General features: G+C 46.9%; 1 protein-coding gene across 2 annotated transcripts in view; it reads left to right on the forward strand.

Annotated features, from left to right (window-relative positions):
• Nucleotides 1–21727, forward strand: part of LOC134999652 (high affinity choline transporter 1-like) — a 78958-nt gene extending 57231 nt beyond the window's left edge. For both annotated transcript variants that reach the window (XM_063951439.1, XM_063951440.1), the window contains exons 4-8: nucleotides 3133–3281; nucleotides 4485–4628; nucleotides 11121–11274; nucleotides 14993–15210; nucleotides 16869–21727. In XM_063951439.1, the coding sequence (XP_063807509.1) occupies nucleotides 3133–3281; nucleotides 4485–4628; nucleotides 11121–11274; nucleotides 14993–15210; nucleotides 16869–17420 (1217 nt within the window). In that variant the 3' untranslated portion in view covers nucleotides 17421–21727. The remainder of the gene's footprint in view (nucleotides 1–3132; nucleotides 3282–4484; nucleotides 4629–11120; nucleotides 11275–14992; nucleotides 15211–16868) is intronic.
• Nucleotides 21728–25306: the final 3579 nt, after the last annotated feature.

Below are 25306 nucleotides of genomic sequence, written 5' to 3' on the forward strand. Positions count from 1 at the left end.
CACCAAACGAGTGGGAATAGAACCTATGGCGAGTGAAACACCAGGCCCGAAGCTGCCGGTATACCTGCAGGCTGCATGCCTCTGTTGGTATATGGGCAACTGGCATCCTGTCTGCCGGTATATCATAAAACATACCTCCCAACTTTCTAAAGTTGGGAGCAGAGGGACACAGATGCTCGCCGAAGGCGCATGTGTGAAAATAGGGGGCGTGGCCTCACGGGTAGGGGCGTGTTCTTGTGGAATTGCCGAGATCGCTGGTCACGCCCCCATTTTAGCAGCTGTGGGGGACATGCTAAACGCTCTGTGAGCTGCTGGTATGCCCCCTGTTCCTCTCTCCCAGTAAACAGACTCTGTGCGCATTTTCACAGCATCTATTCACCGCTGCTCCACTTAGCAGAGCAACGAGTGAGAGAGGGTCTCCAAACTGCCCCCACCACCACCGCGGTACACTGCGACCCGCGGATGGGACAGCGTTACAGTCCCAGAAAAATGGACTGTCCCGCCAATATTGGGACAGTTGGGAGGTATGCATAAAGCACCCCCGGAGGAAACCCACTGAAACAGGGGGCGTTACACACTGACAAGGGTTACAGTAATATGGGGGTTGCCGAAACAACGAGTCCTAGCGTGAAAGTGCAGTATGAAGATGTTTCATCACATATTGAACTACAAATCCCAGCATGCTACTTAATAATACAATTAAGGCAACCTGTAACTCCCCCAATTGCTGGATACCCACATTTTGCCTTTCTTTTATTAAAAAATATTATGCTGGGACTTGTAGTTCTATATTCGCTGTTACATTGTCCTATTTTTATAATACTATTCAGACAATTATTATTATTTTTCTAGTGCCAATCACATTACGCAGAGCTGTAACTAGAATATGTAATCTTTCACATCAGTCCTTGCACCAGCAGAGCTTACAGTCTAGGGGCCTAATTCAGACCCTATTGCAAGTGTGCAAAAATCGAGATGAACCGATTTTTGCACATGCGCGTATGCCGGTACGGCGATGTGCAAGGTCCTAAATTGCGTTCTCTTCAGAACACAGTTTAAGACCTGGAGGGGGGCGGGAACGGGGCGTCGATGCTCCGTTTAAGGGGTGCGGTCCGGACAACGCAGGTGTGTCCGGACCATTGCTGGGGTGGGTCACGGCAGCTGCGTGATGTCACGCAGCCGCTGTGCCCCAAAACATGGTGGGTAGCCGTCTACCTTCACAGTCCGGCTGCGTAGGCAGAGGGCTACTCGAACCATGCTTTCACATGTCTGCCAGGGGGGAGGGAGGGGGGGGGTAGGGCTCGACATGCAGGGCGGACTTGCCCTTTGCTAGGCCTCCCCCCAGCATGTCAGAGAAAATGATCGTAGATGTGCATTGTTTTGCACATCTACGATCAGGTCTGAATTACCCCCTAAATTCCCTGGCAGGCACACATACAGTATACGTCTAGGGTCTGTTCTTGATATGTGGATACACAAAGGTGCCCTAGCGGGGATCGGTATGTGATCCCGCCCAGAGCCGGCCCTAACCAATATGATGCCCTAGGCAAGATTTTGGCTGGTGCCGCCTAGCACCACCGCTGGTTCTGCCTCTGACCCTGCACCTCTTTCCCAGCACCATCACCCCTCACCCATAGCAGGCCTTGTACCCCCTATATCTTATATAGGAACAGTTCGCACATTTGACACACAGCCCAGAAAGGGGCATCTTCTCGCTGGGAAGGGGCATGGTCACACAATAGTAACCCCAATTCCAATTACGCCACACAGTACTGCAACTTTATTCACATTTTATCTTGCGATAGTGTCCGTAATTCATATTACATCCCACAGTAGTATCACTTTACCTTATAAACGTTACTCCTCACAGTAGAGCCCCTTATTCACATTACATCACACGGAATTGCTTCTTATTCACATTACATCACACCTTATTGCTCTTTATTCACATTAGACGACACTGTAGTGCCCTTTCTATATGCAACGCCACATAGTAGAACACCTTATACACATATTGCAACACATTAGTAATGCATTTATACACAATTCCACACAGTAATGCCCCTTACACATATGAGACACATTAATGTCCTTATAAACATAATGCACCTTACACATTATGACAACCTTTATTAATGCCCTTTTACACATAATGTCCCTTACACATATGGCGCACATTATTAATGCCCTTATACACATAATGACACACAGTGCCCCCTACACATTTGCTGCACATTATTAGTGCCCCTATACACATAATGACACACATACAGTAGTACCCTGTTACACATATGCCGCACATTATTAATGTCATTATACACATAATGACACACATACAGTAGTACCCTGCTACACATATGTTGCACATTATTAATGCATTTTTACATGACACACATAATGCTCCTTACAGATATTCCGCACACTACTACACAACCAACCCACTCCCATGCACACAGCACTCACACTTCCACTAACACTGTAACCTCTGCCTCACAAATCTTGCCTCAATGCTAACATCGGGCACCTTTTTTTTAATGAAAATGCATCTTATTTGCATCGCTATGTGGATAGGATGCACAAGCAGCTTATGCTGATTAAACTGATATGCAGCATGCCTATATACTGTGTGAGACTGTGGCTGTATCTGCATATGAAATGTTACACACAGAATATAGGCATGCCGCATATCATTTTAATCAGCAGAAGCTGCTCATGCCCCTAGGCTTATCAAATGCCCTAGGCAATTGCCTAGTTTGCCTATACCTATGGCCGGCTCTGATCCCGCCGTCCGGGAGTAGAATGTCAGTATAACGACATTGTCATCCTGGGCGCTAGAATGCTGGCAGGGGGGCGAGCGTAACAAAGCCCCTTGCGGGCTCGCTGCGCACGCCTCGCTGCAGGCTCAGTGGCCCCCACAGGTTCTATTCTCCCTCTATGGGTGTCGTGGACACCTATAGAGGGGGTATCACCTTCATCGCCGGTATTCCGGCGGCAATATAGTACCCCCGTCGGGATACCAGCATCGGTATTGAGACAGCCGGGATCCCGATGGGCAGTATGTTTACCGCATACCCCCCAGCATTATGTTCTGAATGAGTAGCACTTACACCCAGTTCGTGTTTGTTTTCACAGGAGCGACTGTCAGTGTCATCCTGGATGTGAAAGGCTTCTTATCTATTATCATATCGGCGTGTACAGTCATTCTGTACACTATACTTGGAGGTCTGTATTCCGTTGCTTACACAGATGTTATCCAGCTACTCTTCATGATAATCAGTCTGGTGAGTACAATTCTGTTTTGGAAAGAGCTAAAACGTAAACCCCTAATAGCACAGAAACCCCTCAGTCCCGTTACATACTGTAAGACCACATATAGAACATGACTCCAGATTTTTTTTTTTTTACTAACAGCCAAACCCTCATCCAATTATATTACTAATTGCAAAGTCCAGGCTAATTTATATCAAAATACGATGTTTAGTTCTCATGTGTATTATTATTATTATTATTATCATTATTATTATGTGATAATTTGTTATATAAGGCATAGACAGTGATGCAAGTAGTTGTAACGTCTTTGCAGTACTCTATGTGCCACCCGTAGGTGTGCACAAAAAAAATAGCCATGGACTACAGGAGGAGTGGTCATGCATCACAGGGAATGTCACCAGGACACCCCCCCAGTTATTATCACTCAGGACTTGGGAACCATCTCGTCACTAAGCGCTGTGACTCATTTGGCGACACAGCTAGTTGCGTCGGCGGTAGGGTGGTAGGGGGTACGGTGTACCAGTTACTAATTTCTTACTGGTATGCCTGACCCGCCCATACCACCTTAGTTGTACTACTGAGCATAGAGTTTTACATGCACTGGGGGTATCCAATTACTCACGGTCAATAACTGCGGGTAATTGTATCACCATGGGCTATCCTATTAGCCTCGATGTGGCAGGCTCCTCCCCACGATGCTACCACTTACCACGGATTATGCTTCGGGTGCCTCAGGCGGATAACACTTATTCCTGATCTCATGTGTTTTTCACATGATCGTGGGTTCATTTTTCGGCCAGTGAAAACGGCCTGTAACAGGATACCGCCATAATGACCATCTGTCATTAATCGCGCTATCCGGCGAAAACGGACCTGCTTTAATTGGATACCCCCACAGACAGATAATTTGTCAGGGGCTGTTTCTCTGCTTATAAGTTACAAAGTACATATCTTCATTAAACAGGCTTGAGAGGTTAACGACTGACGCATGAACAGTCAACCTCTGGGGGGGGGAGAAAACGTAGTATATTCGCCAGCAGCGCCTATTGCAGATTGCGTTAGTCCTGATTACAGCCCAATACTCACAGTAAATACAGTGTGTAGTTACAGTAAGTGGTAGAGAGGAAATGAGAGAGGAAGCTAAGCTCCTAAATGTTATTACAGTCCATTAAATATTAAATGAATACTAATCATTTGTCTTATTTTAAACGTAGTGGATTTGTGTACCATTTGCTCTTCTAAATTCTGCATCTGAAAACATTGCTTACACAGCAGTGCATAAACTGTACCAAGGGCCCTGGATTGGTAACATACAGCCAAAATACATTGCAAGATGGCTGGATGATTTGGCATACCTGGTAAGTGCCTTTATTCTACATCATTTCTCCTGGTGAAGAGGATTGCATATATTACAGTTCAGCAGCTGGAGATCCTAACATGACATTATACAGAAGATTTAAAGGCACATTTATTAACATTATTTTTACTAAAATACCTGTAATGTTAAAAAAAAGTGTTTCTTTCAGCCGTTTCACATTATTTTAGTATCACTCCAATATAGTGAAAAACTGCTCCAAACCATTTCATTGTCATATTTTTAGTAACCCACATTGCATTCCCCATACTTATAATGGGAAATGCTATGTGGCCGTACATACTAAAAAAAAATGTAAAAAAATATACCGCAGTGTGCTCTGTGATAATTACACCAGCTCAGGCTGGCTAAATCACATGGCAGCACTGCAAGATTCCTACTTTTGCCCACGGGGACTGGGCTCCAGTGATCAGCTGTGTGTGTCTGATGGACACACAGGCTGATCACTGGTAAAAAAACAAACAAAAAAAACATACTTACCACTCCAGGGAGCTGGTGAGTGGTGCTCCGCTGTGGGCTCCTGGGCGCTGGGTCCTCCATGTGCTGTACTGTGACCCCCGGTGCAGTAAAGTGATGCTGCAAAACAGCAGCTCACTTTAGGGCACCGGGGGTCACAGCAGCGCACAGGATCCAGGGCCCGGCAGCCGTGCAGGAGCAGCGATCACCGGCTTCCTAGACTGGTAAGTATATTTACCATACAAGGGGGAAGGGGAGGGGCATGGCGCCGGGGGGGGGGGGGGGGGCAGTAGCGATGGGGTGACGGCAGCAGTAGCGGCGATGTCATCGGCGCATGCGCAGCAGGATATCGGGGTATTTTTCCAGAAAAATACCGCAATGATGCTGGGTGTCATCACAGGGGGACAGAGCTTGCTCGCATGCTCTGTCCCTGCATGCGATAATTGATACATCCGTGCGATGTAATCAATTATCACAGTGCGGATTCGGGCGATTTTATCACACCACATCCGCATGCTTGGATATGGATGGTGATAAAAAGGCCCCTTAATACCTAGGCCCAAAATTTTATTTTATGCAGTTCCATTGTTGCCGACTTTGCACCTATGGGAGGTGGTAGACACCTTTCATGCAATAATTTTGCTTCCTCGGGCAGTGTGCCCTGGGTAGGTATTGCTGGGCTAGGTCTCACTGCAGTGAAACCAAGGGGTGGAGGAAAGGGTATAGGAGTGCGCTTAGAAACAGCAGCAGGTGTGTTAAAATTCTGTCTTGGAGGGTACTCTCAACCTCCACCACATAGAGAATTATAGAACAAGAGTGACAGAAAATAAATCACAATGCGCTAAAAACAAGTATGATACAAACATATATAACTGAATACGTTCACCAATTTTTCCTCCTCCACGTTTGCGTATGTGGATATATTCCTCATGTGCATGTAAGGAAATCGAAGAAAAAATATGCCATATGGTGAAGTACAGTTTAATACATTAAAAACATAATTTCCAACATCAATCATTCAAAAAAAAAGTGCAAGTGCAATGTAATAATAACAGCAAGTGTGGGGAATCCTCTGGAGGCTGCAAAAATGAACAATTACCGGCTGGGTGCAAGACTATTCACATAGAACAATCCTGGCAGTGCATAAGTCCGTTGGATAGCCCGGGTTCCATAGACCACGTATGCAGATGGCTTTCCTGTCGGGTCTTAGTCCAGTCAGCTGCCTCCGTCACCCCACACGTCCACCAACGCGTTTCAACCCGCTCAATCGGGTCTTTTTCAAGGTGTGTGTCCAGAAAAGAAGATGTCTATCCATCCCGCTATCCGTTTTTAAACTCACTTTGTCCAATCCCCGGCCGGCGAGCGCAGCTGATTCCTATACACAGATCAAACTACAAGTCCCGTGAATCATTGCGGCGCTCGTCCGGCCGGTTTCCTGTTTCCTCCGTGCGCCGATACGTCATTTCCGGTCAGTAACCTTGGTAACGTTTGTATAGCTTCTTCGATCCTTCATGTATAGCAGATGTTCCTTAGATCGTACATAAGTCCAGATTCTTTCCAACTCCAAAAATAACACCTCCGGAAGGAAGGGGACATAATATTAATGCGGGTTTAATTTACAATATGTCATTAAACAGTGGACCGGACCTTTAAAACCTTCAAATACACATGCAAAACATCTTAAACCCCAATTCTTCCATAAAGTGCACAATGCATATATGAAAGTGACTGGTGCAGACAGGCAAAGTAACGGTTTATAGAGTGCAAGGTAAAAAGGTAAAAGATAAAAAGAATAAAATCCTTCCCGGTGCAATTAAAGAAACCACTTGAGTTCAAAGTCAATATTAAGACCTCCAGGCTGTAATGTTCCCAGGTCAAAAATAGCTCTCATCTCGGCCTGTGCTAATTGAGTTGCTGAATCCTTCCTTCTCCAATGACCTTTTACAGCCCGAAGCCCTAAAAATCTTTTGATCTGTGATGTACACTTGCTATGAATTTTCTTAAAATGATCTGACAGAGCGTGGGTGTCCAGGCCCCCCCTGATGTTTCTCAGATGTTCTCCCATTCGGACTTTGAGGGGTCTGGACGTCCGACCTATATAAAATAGTCCGCACCCACATTCTATGGCATAGATGACGTTTTTCGTGTTACACATCACAAAATCCCTAATTTCATATTTATGATTATTAATTGTCACCTCTGTGGTTTTGTTTTTCCCATCCCCCTGAATATTGCGGCACCCAATACAGGTTCCGCATCGAAAAAAACCTTTCGATTTAATCGTTGAAATAGATTTAGTGGGTGGCAAAGCGCTCCTCACCAACCTGTTCTTTATGTTGGGGGCCTTTCTGTATATACATTTAGGCCTTGCTGGTAATAGACTCCCCACAATAGGATCGTTTTGTAAGATCTTCCAATGTCTTTGTAAAATTCTCTCTACCTCCTTATAGTTGGAATTAAAATCTGTAATAAAGGACAGTGGTTTTAGAGTATCCTTTTACTCTCAAATGAAAAATTGATGTTGACACTGTTCGAATTTAAATAGAGCGAACCTGGTGTCCTGGTCGAGATATATAGATGACGTGTTTTTTATCTGGAGGGGAGGTCAGGCGCTTTTAGAAATGTTTTTTGTCTATTTAAATTCGAACAGTGTCAACATCAATATTTCATTTGAGAGTAATGTACAAACTATCAATTTTTTAGATGTAACCATCTATATAGAGGAGAATAAGATTTTAACAAAAGGATACTCTAAAACCACTGACTCCCATGCTTATTTAAGAAATGAAAGCTGTCATCATCCTGATTGGCTTAGGAATATTCCCGGGGGACAACTAAGACGCCTGAGAAGGAATTGTACGGATGGGGAAGTATATGAAAAACAGGCAATAGAGATGCGGGATAATTTCATTGCATCTGGTTATCAGAAAGATGCAATTGATAAAGACCTAAAAAGGGTGAAGGATATCCCCCGAGAAACCCTCTTGAAAACATCAGAGAATAAGAAGGAGAGAGGTAACAAATCATGAGTGGTCCTTTATTACAGATTTTAATTCCAACTATAAGGAGGTAGAGAGAATTTTACAAAGACATTGGAAGATCTTACAAAACGATCCTATTGTGGGGAGTCTATTACCAGCAAGGCCTAAATGTATATACAGAAAGGCCCCCAACATAAAGAACAGGTTGGTGAGGAGCGCTTTGCCACCCACTAAATCTATTTCAACGATTAAATCGAAAGGTTTTTTTCGATGCGGAACCTGTATTGGGTGCCGCAATATTCAGGGGGATGGGAAAAACAAAACCACAGAGGTGACAATTAATAATCATAAATATGAAATTAGGGATTTTGTGACGTGTAACACGAAAAACGTCATCTATGCCATAGAATGTGGGTGCGGACTATTTTATATAGGTCGGACGTCCAGACCCCTCAAAGTCCGAATGGGAGAACATCTGAGAAACATCAGGGGGGGCCTGGACAGCCACGCTCTGTCAGATCATTTTAAGAAAATTCATAGCAAGTGTACATCACAGATCAAAAGATTTTTAGGGCTTCGGGCTGTAAAAGGTCATTGGAGAAGGAAGGATTCAGCAACTCAATTAGCACAGGCCGAGATGAGAGCTATTTTTGACCTGGGAACATTACAGCCTGGAGGTCTTAATATTGACTTTGAACTCAAGTGGTTTCTTTAATTGCACCGGGAAGGATTTTATTCTTTTTATCTTTTACCTTTTTACCTTGCACTCTATAAACCGTTACTTTGCCTGTCTGCACCAGTCACTTTCATATATGCATTGTGCACTTTATGGAAGAATTGGGGTTTAAAATGTTTTGCATGTGTATTTGAAGGTTTTAAAAGTCCAGTCCACTGTTTAATGACATATTGTAAATTAAACCCGCATTAATATTATGTCCCCTTCCTTCCGGAGGTGTTATTTTTGGAGTTGGAAAGAATCTGGACTTATGTACGATCTAAGGAACATCTGCTATACATGAAGGATCGAAGAAGCTATACAAACGTTACCAAGGTTACTGACCGGAAATGACGTATCGGCGCACGGAGGAAACAGGAAACCGGCCGGACGAGCGCCGCAATGATTCACGGGACTTGTAGTTTGATCTGTGTATAGGAATCAGCTGCGCTCGCCGGCCGGGGATTGGACAAAGTGAGTTTAAAAACGGATAGCGGGATGGATAGACATCTTCTTTTCTGGACACACACCTTGAAAAAGACCCGATTGAGCGGGTTGAAACGCGTTGGTGGACGTGTGGGGTGACGGAGGCAGCTGACTGGACTAAGACCCGACAGGAAAGCCATCTGCATACGTGGTCTATGGAACCCGGGCTATCCAACGGACTTATGCACTGCCAGGATTGTTCTATGTGAATAGTCTTGCACCCAGCCGGTAATTGTTCATTTTTGCAGCCTCCAGAGGATTCCCCACACTTGCTGTTATTATTACATTGCACTTGCACTTTTTTTTTGAATGATTGATGTTGGAAATTATGTTTTTAATGTATTAAACTGTACTTCACCATATGGCATATTTTTTCTTCGATTTCCTTACATGCACATGAGGAATATATCCACATACGCAAACGTGGAGGAGGAAAAATTGGTGAACGTATTCAGTTATATATGTTTGTATCACACTTGTTTTTAGCGCATTGTGATTTATTTTCTGTCACTCTTGTTCTATAGGTCTCACTGCAGTTACTCCTAAGCTAAGCCACCCAAACTGGGGTGTGATACGTTATACCAGCGGACGGGATGCCGGCTATCATCATCCCGACAGCGGCATCCCGCCCGCCAGAATGCCGGCAGAGGGGCGAGTGCTAAGAGTCTCCTTGCGGTCGCCCGTGCGAATGAATTTTTCACACCATCCCATCGCAGGGCACCGGTGCCCGTTGCAGCCGTGCGACGTGCCGGCGCAGCGCGGTGCATATGCATGCGCAGATCGGATCTGATCACCCGCTGTGCGAAAATGCACAGCAGCGATCAGATCTGAATTACCCCCACAGTTAGGAGCTGATTGGTTGGCAATGAATCTCTTTCCACTTAATCTCTCTCCAAGACTTGATGCAGATCCTCCATAGTATATAACTGGTGTGGACCAGCTCATGTGACTTCAAAGATTAGTAGGGTGGAACTTAGTGGCCAATTTTGCTCCTGCCTCCCTTTCCAGCCCACTCCGGACATTCGGTGCTTTAATACATCAACTGATCTCATTTAGATCATTCTGTCTGTAGACATTGGGGGTCATTCTGAGTTGATCGTAGCTGTGCTGACATGCGGGGGAACGCACAGTGCAGGGCTAGTCCGCCCCGCATGTCAGTCTGCCCCACCGCACAAATACAAAAGCATCGCACAGCGGCGATGCTTTTGTATTTGTAGAGTCATTCCCAGCCAGCGCAGCTCCTGCGGCTGGCCGGGAGTTGATCGTCGCGGCCACAGGCTGCACCGGCTGCGTGAGACGTCACGCAGCCGCCGCGGCCCGTCCCCCCAACGGTCCAGCCAAGCCTGCGTTGGCTGGACCGCGCCCCCTAAACCGTGGCTTAACACCGCAGTCCAGCTCCCTCCCGCCCTGCGACCGCCTTTGCCTGTCAATCAGGCAGAGGCGATTGCTACTGAACGATGGCCTTCGGCCATACGGCATGCGCCGGTGCATTGCGGCACCGGCGCATGCGCAATTCCGACCCGATCGCTGCTCTGCGAGAAACTGCAGCGAGCGATCGGGTCAGAATGACCTTCATTATTTAAAGAAATGGGCATTTGTAAAAAGATCCATTGATTAATGTTCATGGAATCATTGTGTGTGTGATTACTGATTAGTACCTTTATGAAAGCAAATATCCAGTGCTATAATAGGAAGCATAGGAATACACAATTCTCCAGCTTAGAGAATACGTAGGAAACACAAGCAGTAAGATCGTTGTGAATGCTTCTCCACTGTATGTAGTGGATGGGTCCATATCAATGAATCCTTGGCTTGTTGGCATCTTTTATCATTTCAGAGTTTGGGTGGCATTGCGTGGCAAACATATTTTCAGAGAGTTCTTGCTTCATCGTCCTCCAAGAAAGCGATGGTGACCTCCTACCTCTCAGGGATTCTCTGTGCCGTCATGGGTGTTCCGTCCATTCTCATTGGAGCAGTTGCCGCATCCACAGGTAGATAATAATAGCACGTCAGTGCAAAAACTAGATGATTTCTGTAGAATTCATATTTATGGGATCATTTATCAATGAGTGATAAATTTTACTGTGAGTGATAAATTGCACCAGACAATTAGCTCCTAACTGTCATTTTTCAAACACAGTCTGCAACATGGCAGTTAGGAGCTGATTGACTGGTGCAATTTATCACTCACAGTGAAATGTATCACTCATTGATACATGAGGCTATTAGTAAATTACCATGCAGAATAATAGAGGGTGCAGGCTCTAAGGGCGATATTCAATTGTTTTGAACGCCCGATCTCCCGTCTAAAGTGGACATGGGCAAGCAACAAGCTGCCAGCTTCTGCCCTTCTTCCATTTCTGTAGAAGTCACACAGTGAGGGGGTGCACAGTGAAAATAAGTCACCAAAGGAGAGACATCTCAAGCCTTATAGATAAAATGGAGCAGTTGCCCAAATCAACCAATCAACTTATTATTAATGCCATTTTAAAGACTGTGCCAGGTAAATGACAGAAGCTGATTTATTACGATGGGCAACTTCTCTAGTTTATCTTTCTCCAAGTCTCTTGAAACATCTCACCCACCCAAATGTGTGCCATAATGCTGCCTAAATACTGGCTTCCTATCTAATACACCTTTTACACCGCCAGCATATAACACGAGTTATTGCACATGAAAGTGCATAACCCATGTTGCTGCTCGGTGTAAAAGGGCAGAGTTGGAATAATCTGAGTCGAGTGACCTTTTATTCCAACTCGGGGAGTTTACAGGATTGAACACATGTTCAACCTGGCAAACTGTGCAGTGTAAATGGGAGCTGGATCGCATGACCCGGCTTCCCGTTTACAGTGAATATGCGGGCGGCGCTTGGAGATCATGTGATCTCCAAGCGCCGCACCAGCCGTGTCACTGACAACGTCACTAACCCGGCAATATGCCGGGTTGGAGAGTGCAGTGGGAAAGGGGGCTGACGCGGGTCGCAGCCGGGCAGTACCCGTGATTTAGGTCTAAAAAGTATGATACTGGCTGGTTTGCTTACTTCTGGCATCAGACTGATGGTAGAAAACTACATCCGTATGGAACTCATTTTAAATTAAATTAAATATTTTTCCATGTAATTGAAAGATTGAAAAAAATATCCAATCCAGTTTCAAGTGGAATGGCATTATTCTTCTTCCCCTAAGGAGAAAGGTGTTCTGTTTCTTATGGGCAAGAGTTGGGGAACCAGAGGGAAGACCTATCACAGGGCTCCCTCTGGTATTTTTTTTAATTTATTTTTTTTAGTAAATTTGGGCAGATCACATCTCCCATTACAAGTACGGGAAATGTAATCTGATTTCTTAAAAAAATGCAAATTTAAGGGCTTGGAGGAGAATTTTGTGAATTCTAATCCAAATGCCGTTTAGTACATTTAGGTAATACTAAAATAATGTGAAAAGTTTTTCACATTATTTCACTAAAAATAATATTGATAAATATGCCCATTAATCCCTAATATTACATGGACAGAATCTCTCTCACAGTACTTTACAAACATCTGCTTTGTTAGAACTCTGATACGTTATGTACAGTACAGACATTTATTGGGATGCAGTTAAAATGGCAGCTGTGGGGATCCCGTCGTACAGGATCCCAATGCCAGAATCCTAACAGCCGGTATTTTACCGACGGCTGGTATTTTACTGACGGCTGGTACACCAACACCCGCTCATAATTCCCACTCGGTTAGGAGGTCCAACCGAGTTCTTTGATTGCCACCTGGCCAGAAGTGTGGGGAGGGGACTCGCTGATGGTATTCCAGCAGATGGGATGCTGCTGTCAGTATACTGACAGCCGGCATCCGTCTGCCGGTATATCATATCGGATCCAAATTTATATACATGGAATAATTTGCTAAGATGTTGTGTAAAATATAGAAAGCCAGAACCGACAACCTCCCATAACACTGAAAGGCAGAGCTGACAACCACAAATAACACTGAAAGGCAGAGTCGACATGCTCCCATAACACTGAAAGGCAGAACCGACAACCACAAACAACACTGCTGGTCATTTCGAGTTGTTCGCTCTGTAATTTTCTTCGCATCGCAGCGATTTTCCGCTAATTGCGCATGCGCAATGTTCGCCCTGCAACTGCGCCAAGTAAATTTACTATGCAGTTAGGTATTTTACTCACGGCATTACGAGGTTTTTTCTTCGTTCTGGTGATCGTAATGTGATTGACAGGAAGTGGGTGTTTCTGGGCGGAAACTGGCCGTTTTATGGGTGTGTGTGAAAAAACGCTGCCGTTTCTGGGAAAAACGCGGGAGTGTCTGAAGACACGGGGGAGTGTCTGGGCGAACGCTGGGAGTGTTTGTGACGTCAAACCTGGAATGAAACTGACTGAACTGATCGCAGTTGCCGAGTAAGTGTGAAGCTACTCAGAAACTGCTAAGAAGTGTCTATTCGTAATTCTGCTAATCTTTCGTTCGCAATTTTACTATGCTAAGATTCACTCCCAGTAGGCGGCGGCTTAGCGTGTGCAAAGCTGCTAAAAGCAGCTTGCGAGCGAACAACTCGGAATGAGGGCCACTGAAAGGCAGAGCCGACAACCTCCCATAACATTGAAAGACAGAGCCGACAACCTCCCGTAACACTGAAAGACAGAGCCGACAACCTCCCATAACACTGAAAGACAGAGCCGACAACCTCCCATAACACTGAAAGGCAGAGGCAACAACCACAAATAACACTGAAAAGCAGTGCGACAACCTCCCATAACACTGAAAGGCAGAGCTGACAACCACAAATAACACTGAAAGGCAGAGCCGACAACCACAAATAACACTGAAAGGCAATGCCGACATCCTCCCATAACACTGAAAGGCAGAGCCGACAACCACAAATAACACTGAAAGGCAGTGCCGACAACCTCCCATAACACTGAAAGGCAGAGCCGACAACCACAAATAACACTGAAAGGCAGTGCCGACAATCTCCCATAACACTGAAAGGCAGAGCCGACAACCACAAATAACACTGAAAGGCAGTGCCGACAACCTCCCATAACACTGAAAGGCAGAGCCGACAATCACAAATAACACTGAAAGGCAGAGCCGACAACCTCCCATAACACTGAAAGGCAGAGCCGACAACCACAAATAACACTGAAAGGCAGAGCCGACAACCTCCCATAACACTGAAAGGCAGAGCCGACAACCTCCTATAACACTGAAAGGCAGAGCCGACAACCACAAATAACACTGAAAGGCAGAGCCGACAACCTCCCATAACATTGAAAGGCAGATTCGACAACCACAAATAACACTGAAAGGCAGAGCCGACAACCTCCCATTACACTGAAACCCAGCAAGAAAGTGGGATCTTGAAGATGGGCTTTCTCTGGCATGCAGATGTCCATGGTGGTCTGTCTGCTCCCAGTTTGGAGTCCGATGTGTGTGATGCCAGATGCTGGAACTCACTTGCCCCTCAGTAGTTTCTGTGACTTGGGTAAGAATGGGTGATCGCAGTGTTCAAAGCACTGCAATAGAAATGTCCTCTATCTTCCGCCTTATCAGCTTCTTTCTTCACCCCTCAAAAATGTCAGCCCATTTTAAATGATATATAAAATTGAACAGATTAATTTGTTGAAATAACAGTGGTGAGATGAAACCGCAGTTTAGCTATAACGGGATATAAAGCTGACGGCTATTTTCTGCCATCCAATTAGACTGGAACCAGACTATCTACGGCCTGCCAACACCCTATGAGAGGAACGAGTCCAACATGATCCTTCCATTGGTTCTGCAGTACCTGTGCCCAACTTACATATCTGTTGTTGGCCTAGGAGCCATTGCGGCCGCCGTCATGTCCTCTGCGGACTCGTCACTTCTATCAGCCAGTTCCATGTTTGCCTACAACATCTACAAGAAGTTGCTAAGGAAAACGGTGAGTTATATGGCCTTATTTATTAATTTTCTTTTTACAAGAATAATGTGAATTACACCCTTTTCACATTATTTTAGTTACACCAAGGTTTTTTGGAGCAGTTTTCGTGAAAAACTACTCCAACTCCCATTTTTTTTTAATAATCAGATTGCATTTCCCATGCTTGTATTGGGATATTCGATCTGGCTGAATTTACTAAAAAAAGAAAACTTTAAAAAAAAAAGTACTGGAGGGAGCCCTGTGATAATAACGCAATCTTCAGACTGCGTTATCCACAGGTTCCCGGCTTCATTCTCTGTTATGACAGGCAGAGCAGAGTCAGGATTCGGCACCTGTGATCAGCTAAGTGTGTCTAATAACCACAGACTGAGCAACCTAAAAAAAAGTTTTTTTTTCTAAAAATATTACATGGTACCATGATTGGTGTCCCGGTGCACTCCTCCGTGCCTCCGGTCATCTGATCGGTGGTTTCCTGCACTGTGTCGCTGTCATCTGATGTCTGCTGTAAACCAGAATTCACAGCAGTTTACAGCAGACATCAGATGACGGGGTCACAGAGCTGGAAGCCGATGATCAGATGACTGGAGCTTGAGGAGCGCACCGGACACTGATCACCAGATAAGTACAAGGGGGGGGCTTCCCAGCGGTGGCGGTGGTGCAGGCGCCGGCAGTGTTAGACTGGGGCTTGTAGGGCCCACCGGGAGAATGCAGTGGTAGGTCCCATGTTTAGGGGTGTGACTAGTCTCTAGAGGGGGTGTGCCCAGCCATTTCATTGGTTTGCCTAACCATTTTGCAAGTTTAGGTCCCCTAGATAATATATACAGTAAATACTGTAGTGCATGCAAGATAATGTACTAGATTAGTAACAGAACAGTCTGGAACCTGATCCCTAGAGGAGGAAGTGGGCCCCCAGGCGGTAGGGCCCTACCAGTGGTTTCCCCTGTACCCCTGTGGGCCAGTCCGACCCTGGCCGCAGCACATACTCAGGGTATTTTCTCTGAAAAATACCCCGAGAAGTGTGCAGAGCGGATTCAGAGAGCTTTCTTGTAAGCTCTGACACTGCATATGATAGTGGATACATGCTTGCGATGTATTCAATTATTGCATTGTGGATTGGGGTGATATTATCACATTCCATCCGCATCTGAGATGCGGATTGTGACAAATATGCCCCATAGAGTGATAGTTCAATTATCCTACAAATCAGTGATGGTCGTCATACAATATTCTAAAGGTTAATATTCTGCCTGCAACCGTCCGCAGCAAGATGAAAAGTGGGCGGGGCAATTGATCGATTTGCGTCAAAACGCGTCATTGTAGCCCCGCCCCCCATTTTGCAATGCCGTTAATGTAGACTTTAAAAAGTTGGGGGCGGGGCTGCAAAGACGTGTCTGCATCTCCACGTCCCCTGACCGCCCCCTTTTCAAGCCCCGCCCCCTAGTGAGCTGACCTGGCTGCTCCCTCCGGGAGGGAGCAGCCAGATAGTCGGCAAGTATGGTTTATGGCTGGTAACGGGGGAATGGCGTCTCAGATTAGGGCATGTCACATCTGTTTCTGGGATGTGTCCCGGTTTATGACTACAATCCTGTACGCAGTAGAAATGTCTCCAGGGTCTTACTCCCTCACCACAATGAATGATTTCTATCTCATTCCCATAGGCCTCAGACAGAGAAATCCTGTGGGTCATGCGCCTCTCGATGGTCTTGCTCGGCTCCGCAGGCATGGGGCTGGCATTCCTCTCCAACTCTGTGTATGACCTCTGGTTCCTGAGCGGAGAGCTGGTATATGCCGTGTTATTCCCACAGCTCTGCTGCGCCCTCTTCGTCCCCGGCACCAACGCCTATGGTTCCGCAGTGGGATTTCTGTTGGGTCTGATTCTGCGGCTCCTGGGAGGAGAAAACTCCCTGAAAATCCCCCCAGCCCTCCACTACCCCGGTTGCGTCCTGGTGGATGGTGTCTATGTGCAGCTGTTCCCCTTCAAGACATTCACTATGTTGGCTAGTCTGATCACCATCATCGTCACGTCGTATCTGGCTCAGTACCTGCTCATGAAGAAGATACTGCCCATTGAGTGGGACATGGGCAATGTATTTCGGAAAGTGCCGTCTCCTACCCCTCAATATGAGCTGGAGCAGCAGGTGGGCCTGCAAACACCTGAGAACACGGAACCTCCTCCTGATGACATCTGCCAACACTTTTCCCAAAAATAATCGTGTAAGATAATTATGCTGCTATGTGTATATTTGCAGAACAGCAACCCGTTATTTAAGCATCATGAGCAAAGTGCCTGATTCAGAGGTAGACGCATGGCTGCCATAAGAAATTGTGGGGCCCTGGACTGACCAAATAGACAGGGCCCCTCCCTCCCCCCCAAAAAATATTCTGCCGCACTGCTCCAACCCTATGTGATGTCATACATTCTGACGTTACATATAGGTGGAGTGTTGTGGACCTATAGGAACGGTTCACAGAGAGCTGATGTGCAGATAAGACTTGTTTTAAGAAGTCCTCCCTGAGCATCCGCCTGCTGTTGATTCACAGACCGGTGCAGCTCTACAGGTATTGGCGGTAGGAGCCAGGGGTAAACCCCCTCCCTGTAAGGGCTCGGGACACCAGTCCCCACAGTCCCCCCCCCCCCAGTTGGCTGCCCTGGGTAGACGCAATGGTGATATTTCACGAATTTGAGCATTTTTTTTGTAGTGTGCATGCATCACAGTCGCTGGATTGCATGAGCCAAGTTTGCAGATGCAGGGCCCGGGTCTACGATCGTTTCTATAGCAGCACATTGGGCAGTGAGAGAGAGGAGACTGCTGGTGCAGCAGTCCGCTCTCATTGCCCGATGTGCTGCTGGGCTAGGCTGCTCTACAGGCACAGCCAGCGGTAGTGGACAGAGAGGAAGGGTGTTCCCTGCACAGGGCTGTATATAGAATGGAGGAGGCCCATATGCAGGTTCCATCTGGGCCCCCTCCTCTCTAGCCGGCAGCGCTGTAGAGCTCTGGGCACTAAGGCCCCTAGGGGCCCCTAGCGTCCCAGAGACTAGAGTGCATGCACAAATCTCTGGGAAAATGGCGTGTCAGCCATTTTTCCAGTGATTTTCCTACTGCGCATGCATGAAACACCGGGAAAATGGAGCGGTGCCATTTTCCCAGTGATTTCTGCAGCGCTGCTGCTGCACCATGGGACTCTGGAGGGTAAGTATTAAAAATAATGGGTGCAGGGTGTGCGGTGTGGGCCCCTGGATCCATGCAGTGAACTCGTCACTCACTTATAGTAAAACTACAATCCTGTGTGTAGTTTTCCTCCTCTCTGCCACTTCCCCTATGCAGTGGTGCCCGCAGCATCATCTCCTCCATACCTCTTTCCTGTTCCCTCTGTGCTGTCCCCCCTGTCTTGGTCATATGACTTTTGTCCTGTCACTGTCCTGTCCTCTCTGTCCTGTCCTCACTGTATTGTCCCAGTCCCCACTGTCATATCCCTGTCACCTCTGTCCCAGCGCTATCACTCCTCTCTCCTGTCCCTATCTTTTCTGACCTTGCCCTGTCACCTCTGTCCTGGTCATGTCACTCCTCTCTCCTGTCCCCTCTGTTCTCTCCTGTCCTTGCTAGATTTCAGTTTGAACACACCCCACCCAAATCTAACTCTCCCTCGCATGTTATATCTGCCCCCCCCCCCCCCTCCCCTGCAGTGCACATGGTTTTGTCCATTAGAGAAAAATGTTGCTGTTGCAATCAGGTCTGAATTAGGCACTAAGGGGGTCATTCTGAGTTGATCGCTAGCTGCATTTGTTTGCAGCGCAGCGATCAGGCTAAAAAATGTCAGTTCTGCGCATGCGTATGCGGCGCAATGCGCACGCGCGATGTACGGGCACAACGAACGATGCAGTTTTGCACAAGGTCTAGTGATGCATTTCAGTCGCACTGGTGGCCGCAGAGTGATTGACATGAAGTGGGCGTTTCTGGGTGGCAACTGACCGTTTTCAGGGAGTGTTCGGAAAAACGCAGAAGTGTCAGGGAAAACGCAGGCGTGGCTGGGCGAACGCAGGGCGTGTTTGTGACGTCAAATCCTGAACTGAATAGTCTGAAGTGATCGCAAGCGCTGAGTAGGTTTTGAGCTACTCTGAAACTACACAAAAATTTTTTGCAGGCGCTCTGCGATACAACCGTTCGCACTTCTGCTAAGCTAAAATACACTCCCAGTGGGCGGCGGCATAGCGTTTGCACAGCTGCTAAAAACTGCTAGCGAGCGATCAACTCGGAATGACCCCCTATATAGCAATGGGACTTAAAAATATTCCTACAGAAACATGTGTCTAGAGACTGCACTGTATGTGCTTTACTTAGGTCATATATCAGATTTTTTATCTATTTTTGCGTTAAGTTTATATGGATATAAGAAAATACTTAATATTTTTAAAGACTAGGTATTATTTTAAAACAATATTTATCATTTTTAGGTTGCTGATTAAAGAAAAAAGTATACTTCGTGTGGGAGGTGTGTAATTCAAAATAACTGTTGCGATAACAAATGCATAAAGCAGGCGCAGCATGTGCCTAAAATAACGCATACCTCCTAATTGTCCCACTTTACATGGGACCATGCCGAATCATGGGGCCGATACATGTTTATATGGAATTGCACAGCCACTTTCATTGCGGCTGTGCAATTCCATGCAAATAAAATTCTAATGCAGCAGGAGACGTCTGTCGGAGATAGGCGCCTCCCATTAGTGAGAAAATGAGTGCTGCGTCTCAGTATGCAATCTCGGATCACCATCGCGGCCATCGGTCGCAATTCGCAATGGTTGAAGCTTACTCAGGCTGGTTGTCAAATCCGGATACTCAGGTCCTAGAAGTCTGCGTGCAACGACTCGATGCACACTCTAGACCCGTCACGCCTTCAAAATGGGGCAACACGCCCCCTGTTTTGAAGAATGGCGCCAGGTGCTGCCCCCCCCATCCCCCCTGCTCCATCCCCCAAACACCGCAGCACAGTGCTGTAACTAGACATTATAGCTCTGTGTGCGAGAAACAGCATCAACGCCCCTCCCCATATTTAAAATAGGCGTGCGACCAAAATGTCGGGGTGTTCATGGTGAAGAATAATACCAATTCATATTATGCTGCCCAGTAGTCTCCATTATTCAAATTACACCGCACAGTAGCGCCACTTACATTATACCTGGTAGAGCCCCTTTTACACATTATGCCAGGTAGAGACCTATTTTCCACATTACTCCAGGTAGAGCCCTTATCACACATTACGCCAGGTAGAGTCCACTTTTCTACCTTTCAGCAGGCAGAGCTCCCTTTTACACATTATGGCATGCAGAGCTCCCTTTTACACATTACGGCAGGCAGAGCTCCCTTTTACACATTACAGCAGGCAGAGCTCCCTTTTACACATTATGGCATGCAGAGCTCCCTTTTACACATTACGGCAGGCAGAGCTCCCTTTTACACATTACAGCAGGCAGAGCTCCCTTTTACACATTACGGCAGGTAGAGCTCCCTTTTACACATTTCAGCAGGTCGAGTCCCCTTTTACACATTATGGCACGTAGAGCACTTTACATCGCCTCCTACCCTTAGGGTGTAATATAGTGTACAGTAGTGTAGGGTAGTGTACTGTAGTGTAATGTAGTGTACTGTAGTGTTGTGTCGAGTAGTGTACTGTAGTGTAGTGTACTGTAGTGTAGAGTAGTGTAGTGTGTAGGAAGCCACTTACATGATTTCTCCTTCTTCCTGCGCTGCTGCCAGCTCCTGACATGGCGCTCCCCCTGCACACTGCATTGCAGGCCAAGAGAGGGGCGGGCCGAGGGAGCGGAGCGCACAGTGGATTTACTGGCGGCCAGCGCTTCCGCTGACTAAATGCGGCAGAGGCTCCCGCTGGTCAGAGCTTGGGGTGCCAGATGCTGCAAGAGTGCACAGGGGAGCGGGAACGGGAGGAGCGGGAACGGGAGGAGCGGCTGTCGGCAGGTGGAATATGCGGCCCCCTCAGGGTGTATGTAGAAGTGCGCCTACAGGGCAAATGCTTTGTGGGCAATGCACCTTCTGCACACACCTAGTTACGGCCCTGCCGCAGCATGTCAATCATCTGCAGCTGACCAGGGACTGCGAGCGACATCACAGAACCCGTTCTGCACATGCAAAGTTCCCCAAACATCATACAAATATGAATCAGGCCCCATGTGCAACCAACAGGCAGGCGTGAGCTAAAGTGGACGATTCTGGAAGAAGCGAGCAAGGTGTGGGGCGATAGGGCGGGGCTTATTTTGTCCAAATTCTGAATTGTAAATATTGGGAGATACATGTAATCTAAAAACATTCAGTCTGCTGACAAAAATGGAGTCCGGCGTCTGTGTCTGTGAGGAAGAGAATTTAGACTGTGAGCTCTCATGGGGCAAGGACTGATGTGAATGATTCAGTATCCTCTGTACAACATCGCAGAATATGGTGGCGCCATTTATATAAACAATGATAAATAAGAATAATAAGGTGCATTAAAGGTTTAAAACAGAGGTTCTCAAGGGGAGTGTTTTTTTGTTATCTCAGGCTGGTCTACTCTAGAAGAAGCTCTGCAGTATTGTTAGCACACCGAGCCCGATTGAAAGGTGGACACAGAGCTGCTTACATTGGCGGTCGCCCACCTGGAACATAAAGCAAATACCGCTACAAAGTCCTTCCCTTGTGTACATCCGCCCGCTACATTTCCACTGCACTTCTCCCTGCGTGCCCCTGAAATTAGACCTGCAACCCTGCACTGGCACAAAGCATGCGCGGTGCGACTTAGACGTGCGTGCGCGCAGCAAACTATCGCTCCGCTAAGTCCAACATCGCCAGTATGATCCCCTCTGAATCAGAGTAACACACCCACTGTACTTTCAGTGCTTTTACACTTGCAAATACAATTTTGGGGGACCCGGTCTCTAGGTCGACCAGACTTAGCTCGACAATGTCTAGGTCGACCACTATTGGTCAACAGTAAGTAAGTCGACATGGTTTCTAGGTCGACAGGGACTCTAGGTCAACATGACAAATGGTCGACATGAGTTTTTCAATTTTTTTACATTTTTGTTTACCTTTTTCATACTTTACGATCCACATGGACTACGAATGGGAACGGTAACCTGCGAGCCATGCGAGGGGACACTGTGCACTAATTGGGGTTCCCGGTCACTGTACGGAGAAAACGACACCAAAAAAAGTTTAAAAACCTCATGTCGACATTATGTCACGTCGACCTAGAACATGTCGACTTAGAGTCCCTGTTGACCTAGAAACCATGTCGACCTACTTACCGTCGACCTCGACACTGTCGACCTAAGTGTAGTCGACCCTACATACCACACCCCAATTTTGGTAAGTGTGTTGGCGCTTATGCCCAGAAAAATGTAATAACCTCAAAATACTGTACTTAATGTACGAGGAGAATATAAGCATAAAAAACATATTTAATAATACATAATGCATGTACAACTCCAAATAAAAACACATATGGCAATGTGTAAAGTGGTAACAGTGCAGGTATAAGTTAGTCCTAATGCAGGGTCTCTCACCGTCTATGGGTGCTGCGGTGGGTTTAGCTTTATGTAAAGCAAAGGAAGGTCCCAGGCTGAAGAGCACGGCACCACCGCAGATAGCATACAAGGAGGCCCAAAAGCAAATGTCCCTCCAGAGTCCACTCCAACGGCCCATGCAGTATACTAGCACAAAGTGGGTTATTGTCTACATGGCCCAGAGGTAGCACAGTACGCAGTGCAAGAGGGATCTATTCCAACCAGAGCCTTATCCTTGCAGAGCTTTGAATGTTCTCTGTCATGTTCCTGTAGGGTTTTTTCTACAGTCCAGAACATACGTGTGTGTTTACAGTACATCATGTATTCAGACATTGGCAGCAGGATTCACTGGTCCGCCATGGAGCTTAGTAGTACACAGCCATGTACAACCATGGCGGTCAAGCAAGTGAGTGACAAGATGGCGTCTGTTGGGGGCCATATTGGTTAGGTATGGGCAAATACTTCAGGTGTGAAGCATTATGGAGGGAAGCAGTAGCGCGGCACTGTGGCGGAGATGTATTATAGCGGCATGGCACGTGCCACTACCTCATTACCGAGGAGAAGCAGAAAGGAACATCGACTAGATGTATTAACATCTTGTCTGCCGAAGCGGGGGAGTGAAAACTCCCCACCAGAGCACACAGTCATCACGCAGCTTAGTGCTGATGCGCTGTGTCTCTCCTCCCGGCCGGCTCCAGTGCGCATGTGAGTGATCTCGCTACTCTCGAGAGATTTCACATGCAGTCTGGAGCCGACACCCACCACAGCCAGGGACAGCACTGTATGGGGCAATGACACCAGCAGCTGTCAAAATCGAAAACTGCAGGTGTCGGAACTGGCCAGTCATACGTTGCCCTGCATATCAGCGTGCTCTCTAAAAGACAGCAGCGTCCCTCTCACCTTGCACACACCGCCACATTACTACATGGGGGGAAGTGGTTACAGCAAACCAGATGTACAGTCCTCGGGAGATCCGGGTAAAATGAAAGCAAGGAATTAAAATTATATTAATCTATAACATAGCTTGTTGTTAATTTTATTTAATATATATTTTATTGACAATTTTAACTATAGAACAAACAGAAAACAGGTCAGATGGGGAAGAGAATAAGGGAACAAAGGAGAGGTGGAAACATGGGAAACAAAGGTGAAAACTTACCTGTAATGTACCTACCTCCATCCTACTCAGCCTCTACTAACTTTATCCTGTCCCATCCAACCTCTGCTAACAACTTTCCATCCCACCTTTTTTTATTCCACCTCGGCATTCCATTCCCTTTCTCGCCACACGGCCCTATCTAGATGGTTAATGACTAGGATTACTACGTCATAGCACTGAGGTCATGGGTTCCTACCATGGCCCTAACTTGTACATTCTGCCCATCTTTGCATGGTTTTCCTCCAGGGACTCTGGTTTCCTCCCACAATCCAAAAATATACTGGTAGGTTAATTGCCTCACACCAAAAAATGAACACTAGTGTGTAAGTCTGCGTGTACATGGGCAGACTATATGGACCAAGTGGTTCTTATCTGCTGTCAATTTCTATGTTTCCATGTTTAAGTCTATCCGGCTGGTGTGCTCCAACCATTCTTTCCGCTGGTGTCTACTATTCACCGGGTGTATGTGATGCCGGCGGTTAGGCTCCCGGCGGGCATCATACCGGCACCGGAATCCCAACCACCGGCATACCGACAGCTGGGCAAGCTCAAATGAGCCCCTTGCGGACTCGTTGCGCTCGCCACGCTATGTATTCTCCCTCCTGGGGGGGTCATGGACCCCCAAGAGGGAGAAAAACTGTCGGTATGCCGGCGGTTGGGATTCCGGCGCCGGTATGGTGGTCATCAGGAGCCCGGCCGCCGGCAACCTGAAGACTACCCCTATTCACCATCTTGTGTACCCCACAGAATAGTACACATGGTAATGGGCCCATGCCCCCGGACGCACCAGGTGCCTAATTCAGATGTGGTCGTAAAGCGTTTATTGTACGTAAAGCGGTTGTTATTCTTACTGCGCATATGTCTGAGTCACAGAGGCTTATGGTTAGGCACTGGGTTAGGGTTAAGCACTGGGGAAGGGGAGGGTTCAGGTTAAGCAATAGGGGCAGCCGGGCGGGGTTAGGGTTAGGCTGTGGGAGGGGAGACAGGGTTGGACTGAGAAGACAGGTAATTCTTGGTGGACTCCAATGCCTCAAGGCCTTGTCTCATTCTGTGAGGGTCCTGGGATGGGGGGGTGATTTGCCTGCCTGGACTGCCGGCATCTATTTAAATAACCAACTTTGTCCCAAGGTCACACTCACCCGGTGATGATCCCTAGTCCCTACTATTCTTTCCTTTCGGCTTTGCTGCTGTGCATAGAAGGAACTTCTGGAAGGTTCTCCTCTCTCTACAGAGGAATGCTGTAGCTCTGACAGAGTAACCATCGGAATATTGGTCACTTCTCTGACTAGGGCCCTTCTTCCCCGATCGCTCAGTTTAGACGGCTGGTCAGCTCCAGGAAGAGTCCTTGTGGTTCCGAACTGCTTCCATTTACGGATGATGGA

The sequence above is a fragment of the Pseudophryne corroboree genome, chromosome 2, assembly GCF_028390025.1.
Source record: "Pseudophryne corroboree isolate aPseCor3 chromosome 2, aPseCor3.hap2, whole genome shotgun sequence".
Lineage (NCBI taxonomy): Eukaryota > Metazoa > Chordata > Amphibia > Anura > Myobatrachidae > Pseudophryne > Pseudophryne corroboree.